Genomic DNA, 10231 nt, shown 5'->3' on the forward strand with positions numbered 1-10231 from the left:
CAATGCGTTACACTGACAAGGTGAAGATACTTGATGACCGCGACGGTCATTAAAAACTAACAAATCTCGAACAAATGCTCAGACTTAAATATTTCCAAGGAGTTACTAAAGGTTTTTATACTTAGGGAGCATGAAACGATCGATTATCGTCTCCCTGTTCGGCCCCAAAGTTTTTTTGTTATGTATTTACCATGAATTGTCCTACCTGACTGTGGGGGTTTCTGTGGGGGTTCAGTTTCAACCGTTCGGAAATGCGCTCTTACAGTTTGCTTCCGATTCCTCCCCGGTCCTTCACGGCCACAGTATACAAACTGAACGCCCGCCTGATATCAAGCCCACAATTTAATGCAGTTTCATTATTTTATTTCATTTCATTTGTGCATAAGGGAAAAAGCCTTCAAGTTGCAAGAGGACCGTAATAAAATGCTGGGCTTAATAGACCGAGTGCATAAATCGCGGCCAAAAAAATATTCTTTTGTTTATGTGCTAATTGGTCTCACTAGCCTCGTTTGCATGGATAATATAAGAAAGAAAGGTTGCTTGAGAGCGAGGCTAGTGAGTCTCATTTGCACATAAACAAAAGATTACATTTTTGGCCGCAATTTATGCATTCGGTCAATAAAAGCACATTTGAACGCAACTCAACGTCCGGTAAGCTGGTCTTCATTCTGAATACATTCTTTGATCCATAAAAGCTCATTTCTTACTATCTATATGTCTTTATGCATATTAAATACCTATGTTATGTCTTAATTAACTTAAAGACTTTCCGAATTACGGTAGATAAGCCGTTTTCCTTGAGAATACACAACAAAAATGAAATAGATAAGAGTCTTTCTCTCTTGCCCCATCACAGTCACAAGTGGGCTTATTTTTAGATACACTTTACGCGCGAAAACAAACAAAGGGCCGCCAATTTTAACCAATCAGATGAAGCGATGTCACGCGTGATTGCTTTTTCCATGTTTTTTCAGGGACTGATTTTCGCAGGAACGGGTGTTCTAAAAATAGACTCATTTGTGACTGTACTGGGGAACCCACCCATGCCAGAAGAACACTAGTACTCTTATCTAATTTGCACACGGCAAATACATTTACATTTATTTTTTGTTTTCGTTTTTGATCAGTTAGGCATAAACCACTGATGTGGATGATCAACTCCTTTGTTTGGGTGTATTGGAGGGGATTCTATCTAGCTGCTGTCATAACTTATTTCTCAAGCATATAGGTTGGAGTTCTATAGACTGAGGTTTCCTTAAATGTAGCTATGATCCTCGCAGTTATGAACGCAATTTTAGCAATAGGTTAGAGAAGCCTGAAAAACCGCTGCGACGCTCTGACCAACTGCGCTATGAAGCCACTGACGTGAGGAGCTGGTCATTTGTGGCTTCTCATGCAATGAATGAACCAACGAATGAAATGATACATGAAATGAGTCATACATTGAACTGCGGATATGAAATCAAGTGGAGCTATGATCCTCGAAGTTATGAACACAATTTTAGCAATAAAAACTTTTTTACTCGTAGAGATTTCTTTATTGATGGAGATGCTGAAAGCTGTTTATCAACGCACAACAATATCCTTTCCTGGTATTTTCACAGTTGTCATGTGATTTCAGACGATCGCAGACTATTGTAGATCCTAGTAGATCGGCGATAATCACAGAGGATGCCAAAAAAGCGGTCATCTTAAAAGTGTTAGTAAATGGTTAATCTTATTGGCCTTCAATAGCGTCTCTGTTAACGACTAAATTGCCTGACGTTCAGCACGGTTAAATACAGGCCGTTAAACTTTTGTATATTCTTTCCCGTTGTTTCCAAGTCTGCGACTTGAAATGAGCAAATTAAATCTCTACTTACATAGAAAGGTCTTTCTATGAATTCAAACAAAAAACCTAATTAGAGTAACAGTTAAGGTAATTCCTTAGTATTGTATTGCGCATCCTACTGCGCACGATTTTTGCGTCATTAGCACGCGCACATGAGCACGTGCGCGTACAAAACGTAAGAGATTTCCCTCAAACTAAGCCCGATAGCGAAATAAATGCTCCTTTTCTCTCAAACAAGCACGGTGACCCCCGATTTTTTTTTTCAGGTATTTGCTAAGAACAGTCGAATAAAGAACACATTTGAAGAAGGAAAAAAGTTTGATAGTAGAACATGAATTTTTTGGAAAACAGTTCCGTAATGGGTGTATTTTGGCGAAGGCGAGGACTTCAAACTAACCACGGAACTGTCCCAAAGAGTGCACTATTCCCACAACCAGGCAATCAAAAACGGCGTAAATAAAGTAATACTGCTTATGTGAATAAAAGAAGCTTTATTTTCAAAATAAAATTTTGTGTCTTTCAAGTAACCAAGACTTAATTCCGTATAATGAAGGTGATTCGAATTTTTAACGTGCAACCAGTAAAAATACGCCATTTTAAGAGCCCGCTGACGCGTAAACAAGCACGGTGATCCCATTTTTAATTGCATTTTTTTAATGTTCATATCATGAATGTTAAATATGCCAAGTTTCCAAAAAAGTTTGATGGAAGAACAATTTCAAGGGAATTACCTTAAACTGTATCAGGGTTTACACAAATATTCGTCTAAACCGAGAGCTGCAACTTCCACTGTCATCCTCCCGGATTCGCTAAGAAATGTGTTTTTAAATTGCTATAGCCATTCCGGCAAACACAGTACAGAATTTTCTTCGTTCCAAGTTTATTCATACATACGCTTCGGATACAACATGAATATTGTACTCAAGCTCTGTGGTGGACGCAAACTTTGGTCTTTTATACCCATTTGGGGTAACGTTTCCGGCACACGACGCTCTGGGGCGAGTTGTTTGGTCGAAATGCATCGCAGAGAACTCTGTATTGTTGCCACGGAGGAGTTGCCGTTTCACTCCATCTTTGTCTCGTGGGGCTGGAAGAAAGAGAACTCGCTTTAAGATGTGGGAAACGTGAATGAAATGGTGCAAGGCCGTGGGGACAGTGATTCTGTTCTACTTGCCACGCTGAGGGTTCTAGCCGAAACGATGTTCCGTTGAGGTTAACACTATTATCACCTCTGCGGTTTTCATAAACAAGCGTTCGTACGGACGATCCTCTGGACACTCTGTTGGGGGTAGTGACCGGAGGTCTTGTACCAGAAAAATTGCTGTCAATACTTTGAAAACTCGACTGGCTCGGCATGGACTTCCCAGCCGCCTTTTCGAGCCTGCCACGTGTGTCTTCTATGTCACTTGTTGCATCATCCTCGCTGCCATCACTCGGACTCGGTAATCGCTGTTTCTGTTTATTTCTCGAACTCGCTTCATTGGAAGCTATGCAGCTTCTCGAGGGATCTTCCCCAAAAACCTCAAGATTAGAATATCTCGTGCTTGCTTCAAGTCTCCCATTACACTTTTCGATGCCCTCGTATCCGCATTTTTGATACAAAGTTAAAGTAGCCTTGGCAACCTCGTTCGTGTTTTCTATCTTTTCTGGTTGCATAGTATTACCACGGACCCTTTGAAAATGACCTTTAAAAGAAGAATTCGGGCTTACACTTTTGACATATTGTTTATATACCTTTCTAAGCTCATTCTCGCTATTTGCTGTCCTTTCACTGTCGCTTAGATATATTACCTTGAAGCCGGAGTTTATACTTGCGAGATCGCTCCTGTAATGATGGAAATTCTGAATATGCTCGAAGCAATCAGTCACGAAGTCGTGAATCAAATCTTCGTATTTCTTTTCCACAACAAGGTCGCCCCTTGTGCTTGGTGCTTCAGCAATGCATTTTGCTGATCTTCTCAGATGCTCTTCTCCGATAGTCGGTTCTGAACGGAATGACAACGTACGGAAAGCGTTCTTCATTTTTTGAACTTGCGCTCTGCGTTGACATTCCTCAAACTGTGAGGCGTCTCGTTTGCGCGGCGTCAATGGCCCGCGATTGACGCTAAACATACAGTCCATTTATTCGGCGAGCTTCTCTCTATAAGACGCTTGTTTGCGAATTTTGAACGAACTCGAAGCCATCTTACATTCTAAATCAGCAATTAAATGGAGCCCCCGTCTTGAAATCCTACTTTAGCAACGCGAGTATTGTGTTTTTAGAGCAAATTGGTGATTAAAACATGCGATTTTTTCATTAAGTAAACAAGACGAAAAGTAAATTTCCTTTACATTGATAATTTGGCAAGAGATTCCGGTAATTACGAGATCAGTGTGTCAATTTTTTCTTAGCTCAATGTGCTTCAACCAAAATTGCGTGATTGGGTTAATTATTGGGGAGGGGTGTGTGGGTGAAAGTATGTTTTCCTTGATTGGGAAACTAAACAAACGTTTCTTTTCCTTATTATGTGCGAAATATGTTAGGTACATTATTGAGCTTTGAGTTACAGATGGTTTCGACCGAAAAGAAATATCTACTAGCCGGTTTGCAGTGCCCCATCAAATGACTAAATATAATATGAAATTCATTTATCCTTTTTTATAATCAGTTCGGCTTTCAGGCAAGTTAAAGGGGATGATTTGAGATATGGTATCTGATGCAGTTTCCGAATTTAGGCAGGAAAGAGGCATTTTTGATCGCACAAGTAAAGGCTGAATGTCCAGAATCTTTTTCGTCTTTTATGCAGTTTACTGTTTTGACCGATATTTATTGCGTCTTTTAGGCGAACAGAAAAAATTACCAGTGGTTTTGCGCAAAACTCGAGCTCGAGCTAGGAGCTCGACCTAAGCAGAAGACCTACAAGCTTTCTCAACATTACCTAAAGGAGTATGGTTATGTCTGTTATCAATATTAAAATTGTTGCAATAACACGAAAACATACATTTTCTTGTTTTTTTTTTTTTTCAAACCTTTGTCTTTACGTAGACTCCCAAATCTGTGGCAATGCGTTGCGGTTCCTGAGGGTTGAAGAGATTAAAGAATTACAAACTAATGAGCTAAAATTAACTAATCCCACAGCATGGTTACTTGTTCATTTACAAGTAGCTAAATTAATTGGTTTTAGCTATTACTAGTGAATAATTCCCCGGATAATAGTGAAACCTATCTTTTGAAAAACTCAGGCTAAATAAATCATTATCAAATGGATAAGCGCCTTTGTAACCAATGGAGCTGTTCATCGGATATAACGGTTTTTCTGTGAGATGACACTGCTCCATCCCAGATCACCACAGGCCAACCAACACACTGTCTTCCCAACTGGCCATTTATCTAGGTTTAATCCCGCCCCGATGTAACCCAGAGATAATTTTGGTGATTCTACGAGAACTCGTGTTTTACTGTTGGTCGTAGCGTAGTCCTTAAAGCAAACGACCTGAAAATGACATTTTTTCGCTAATAACTCTTTGAAAGCAAAAAGAAAAAGCAGTTTTTAACGCCCGTAGGATGCCTCTTGGAAACCGCAGATTGGAAACTATAGAAACGCGTACGTATTACTATCTCAACCGATAGCCCGTTGGCAAAACTCTTGCCCCTGAGATGAATTTGTTTGTAGAGTGGTTCATTCGCTGACGTCCTCCGCAGACCAACGATTTTAATTGTTTTACACGAGGGAACAACGGACAATATAATAAGAAAACCGTATCAAAATATGAATTTGCGTTGTAAACACTCAAGACCCTTCTGGTTTGATTCAAGTGGCTTACTTACCCCGCGAGTAAGAAGCTGGTTTGAACGACGGTAAAGATGAAAGACCAAGCGAAACAATTTATTCTCAAGGAATGGAAAAAAAAAAGGTACAAAACACGTGCATATATTGTGTGCAAAGCGTGCTGAACGTGCAGAGAGTTTTCTTCCGCCCTTTTTCCCCTTAAATGCCCGCTGCACAAATAAGACAAAGCTGAGCAAAGCGCCTCGCGAGGCAGCTGTAGCTCAGTCATTTCTTCACGCGTACAGCGAGATTTTGGTGAGATTTTCTCCTTGTGACGCCGTAAGAAAAGTATCCAATATTTTTGGTATTTTTTGCCTCTCGAGGCAAATTCCCCATCGTGAGCGGCCCTCTTGAAAGTCTGGCTGAGACTGGCCAGGCAATCATGGAATAAAATCGAATGTCCTAATCACGGATCTTCTCAACTTGTAGTTCAGGATGGCGTCCGAAATACAACACAATACAATACAATACAAATGAACTCGATGGCACTTCTTGCTGTTTTTTTTTTTTTTTGCTTCGACAAATCCGTCGAAGAAGAAACGCTGGCCGCAAGAAGATAACGGCAAGAGAATGGATTGCAAAAAATAAGCAAGAAGTAGCATACTCTTACCTGCTTCGGGATCTTCTGCATTTAATGACTCAGACACTTTTAAGAGAAATTGTTATTAGAAGGATTGTCACGAAAACAATTTATCACGTAACACCAATGTTATGGTACCATGTGAAACATCAATTATTGCTGAACAAGGTGCAGTCCTTTTTGTGACGTATTATGTTACCATGGAAACAGGAAAGCCTTGCAGAAACACCCCATATTTTGGCTTTAGTTGCTTATATCTCAAAAACGAACTCGGTGAGCCCCATTCTTTATTGCACAAAGGTGATCAACAGACCAAGATGAAACTCTCTGCAAAGTTTAAAAAAATTCTGTTGAGCGGATTCAGAGATACCTTAAATTTTCAATTATTTAAGGTGGCTCTGAATCAAAAAGTTTTATCCTGGCATGTTGATTACATTCAAGAAATAAAAAAATGGGGGTCACCGAGTTTCCATTTTGAGATGTAAGCAACTAAAGCCAAAATATGGGGTGTTTTTGGTACACTATAACTGGATCGGTACAATCGTCCTTGAACAACTGTATACCAGAATGAAAGATTGATTGTCGTTTAATCGTGTCATGTGTCTTCTTGACAAATACTGCATTTGGCCAAGCCAGGTTGATCATCTGCCAAGCCGGAATTTGTTGGCACTTTTTTTGCCAGCAAAAGCCATTCTTGAGAACAATACTTACAGCATTCATTGTATCCATGTTTGATTTACGAAATTTATAATGAGAAACAAATTAATGTGTGATATATCAGGGTCTGGTCCGGAGAATTTATGAAAGAAATATTTACGTACCTATAATGCACTTATCAATGTTAAGCCCCAGGGAGGGGGGCTTTGACTGTGAGGTCTGTCCCCAGGGTGGGAATTTTGAGCGTGCGACAAATTCCCAGGGTGGGGAATTTGAAATGGCCACCATCTTGGATAATGAAGAAGTCTTGGAAATCAACCTTGTGTCCAAGGCTTTTCCTTCCCCAGGTAGTTGGGAAAAGACCCTGGGAACGAGGTTGCCTAAAAATAACTCCGCCATCTTGGAAAATACCCAGAAGGCGTTCAAATGAACTTCCCACATTTGTGAGAGGTGGCTGAACGAGAGGTGAGTGGTACATACATTGCACTCTTACTGTGTGCAGCAAAGTCTAAAGGGCATTATTTTGGCCACCTTTACTCGCCCTAGCGTGGCGGCTTTTGATACTTTTGGCCAATTATGTTGTCACGTGGGTGGGGAATTTGACGCATTTTTTCAGAAAATGTCAAAACGTGAACTCAAGGCAGCGAATTTGAATTTTCTGCCGTAACTTCAACACCGCACCTCCTAATTCAGTTCCTGGAAAGTTGAGCTAATTTTTAGAAGTTAGACAAACCGACATAATCACGAAAATAAAACTAATAAACCTGAACTTGCAATTTTAAATGACGTTTCGTTATCGTCGCCTCGTAGATCTTAAACTCCGTATTTAGCAAGATTCACTTTTTTGCGTGATTATCTTTCAAATCGTTTATGGGTCTCTTGAACAGAAGTTTGCGTGGTAAAATAATGAGAATCCCACGTTCACATGACAAATCATGTGATATAGTTTGGTGTCACAACTAGCAGATGAACTTATCGGTAACAGGTTGCAATTAAGAAAAGTCTGGAGCGCTTACCATTTGAATGAAATTTTCGGTGAGAATGTTTCGACAAATGGTACTGCACGTTCTGTACGTAGAAAGAGAAAATGGGAATGTGCCATATCATTTGCCAGAAAAACGGGTTGTTCAGGTTGAAAAAGAAATGAAACGGTCTATTTTCTTTTGCACTAACACAAGTTCAAACATAAGAGCGCTTATTCCATCGTTAAAACGAGGTTGACGCAAGCACAAGGATCAAAATATTTCCATTTCCTTGTGCTTGCGCTTCTGCTTGCGTTCGCTTGCGTTGTTTGAAAACGAAACACAGCATAAGACAAGGAATTTGCTGTCTGGCCAATTGAAGCATTTGCTCCAGATTCCCGGCATCTGAGAATTTGAACAAAATGGCGGATTCCGGGGTTGATTTTGAAGCTTATGTCGACGTTCGTTTTCACTTAGCATAAGCTAGTTATGCTTGCGCTAGTTGTGCTTGCGTCGCTAGTGAAAACCAGGCTTCAAAGGAGTTCACTCTTTATCGACGCAGCACTGCAGATTCTTTGGGGACGAACTCCTTTATTAGTCAGTTAAAGGACACCTCGCTCATATTGTACAACCAAAACAAGATGAAATATTCACAAAGATCTGTTTGAAGTGACGTTTCCGTTGCCGTAGAAGCTTAATAGGGATGGAAACCGTAAGTGAGCTGCCTCCCTTTTAACTTGTCTTCACACAACCACATTTACATCTTTTCTCCATTAAAGATGATTAGTATAAAAATCTGGAGGACACCACTACCCTGGCATGCCAAATATTCTCTTCTGGTTCTGGCCAGCGTTTCAAAAACGTGCGTGCTTAAACTCGCTAATTCCCTACTAAGGAGCGTAAGCACGAGACGCTTTTGAGACGTGGACGGCAAACTGAAGTGATCTGTTTTCTTTTTTGCTTCTTTTGACACTACCACATTTCTGTTTTTAAGTATCTTTTCACTATTACAGTTGATTAGTTTAAAACTCTAGGAGACACTACTGTCTTGACATGCGCAATAATTACTTCTGGTTTACTTGCCGCCCACGTCCTAAAAACCTTGTGTGCTCAAGATCCCTAGTGAGCTTAAGCACGCGCATTTTTGAGACACGGACGGCAACCGGAAGAGAACATTTCGTGTGCCCACATTTTTTTACTAATCGTCTCTAATGGAGAAATGATACTTAGCAATGTAAATGTAATTGTGTGAAGAAAAGTTAAAAGGGTAAACAGCTCACTTCTGGTTGCCGTCCGCGCCTCAAAAACGCTCGTGCTTAAGCTCCCCGTTTTAACGAGAACGCCACGAAACAAGAATATCATTGGTTAAAAAAGGAAAAGTAATCGGGCTGCACGTGTAGCACGCATTTTAGCACAAATTCGTGCGGTCCTCTGGTTGAGCACCGGGCTGTCACGCGGGAGGTCGTAAGTTCAATTCCGGCCGGACCAACACTCAGGGTCTTTAAATAACTGAGGAGAAAGTGCTGCCTTTGTAATTACATCTGCAAATGGTTAGGCTCTCTAGTCTTCTCGGATAAGGACGATAAGCCGGAGGTCCCGTCTCACAACCCTTCAATGTTCATAATCCTGTGGGACGTAAAAGAACCCGCACACTCGTCGTAAAGAGTAGGGCATGTAGTTCTCTGTGTTGTGGTCTGTCTTCTGTGGTGTATCATGGTTGGGAGGGTAAATGCTTGGAGATATTAGCTACACCAAACTACTCGAAAAAATGCGAGGGTAAATAAAGATATCATATGGTATGATATGATATGATATGATATGACAGCAACGACGTGAAATCACCAAATTTGAGGTTTTGCCGACAACGCGAGCGTACAAATGTGAATATTTCAGTCTTCATTTTTAACTCTGAAACCACTCGTACCAATTCATTTTAGCATATTTCGCCCACATTGTACGACGCGAGCGAGATGGCCAAACTGCGAGAAACTTACCATAGTTTAAAGTTATATTTTGAGATGAAGTTGTCGTCGCCGTTGCTGTCGTACGGCAACAGGAGGCGAGTTTTCCGAATGCCAGGACAATGGTGTCGCCCAGAGTTTTAATAATGTTTCATCGTCTCTAGTGAAGACAAGTTAAAAGGGCGAACAGCTCACTTTCCGTCAATTGCGAGCTCTCTCTGCCATATCTTTTTCAGATGTTCACTCCAAGCAGTTTAGAAGGACAATTTTCTGCTAAACCCTTAAGTTGTGCAGATAAGAATTGCATACGCACTACATTGAAAAATCTTGAAACACATTCAACAAATTTTCCAAAATATGTAATTAAAAGTATTAAAAGAACCCAGAGAAAAGCTATTCATAATCATCCAGGTTTAATGAAGGTTCAAAAT

General features: G+C 40.5%; 1 protein-coding gene and 1 pseudogene across 1 annotated transcript; both read right to left on the reverse strand.

Annotated features, from left to right (window-relative positions):
* Nucleotides 1-1133: 1133 nt before the first annotated feature.
* On the reverse strand, nt 1134-4078 carry LOC138023890 (uncharacterized). Its single transcript, XM_068870972.1, has one exon. It carries the CDS (start codon nt 3950-3952, stop codon nt 2786-2788), a length of 1167 nt encoding a protein of 388 aa, XP_068727073.1. The 5' UTR covers nt 3953-4078; the 3' UTR covers nt 1134-2785.
* A 5918-nt stretch (nt 4079-9996) lies between these two features.
* LOC138023893 (uncharacterized) overlaps nt 9997-10231 on the reverse strand; it is a 4719-nt pseudogene continuing 4484 nt past the window's right edge.

The sequence above is a fragment of the Montipora capricornis genome, chromosome 11, assembly GCF_036669925.1.
Source record: "Montipora capricornis isolate CH-2021 chromosome 11, ASM3666992v2, whole genome shotgun sequence".
NCBI classification, from domain to species: Eukaryota; Metazoa; Cnidaria; class Anthozoa; order Scleractinia; family Acroporidae; genus Montipora; species Montipora capricornis.

What these genes read in the sequence shown, in the direction of transcription:
- LOC138023890 (XM_068870972.1), bottom strand. Translation starts at nt 3,952, where the DNA reads ATGGACTGTATGTTTAGCGTCAATCGCGGGCCATTGACGCCGCGCAAA.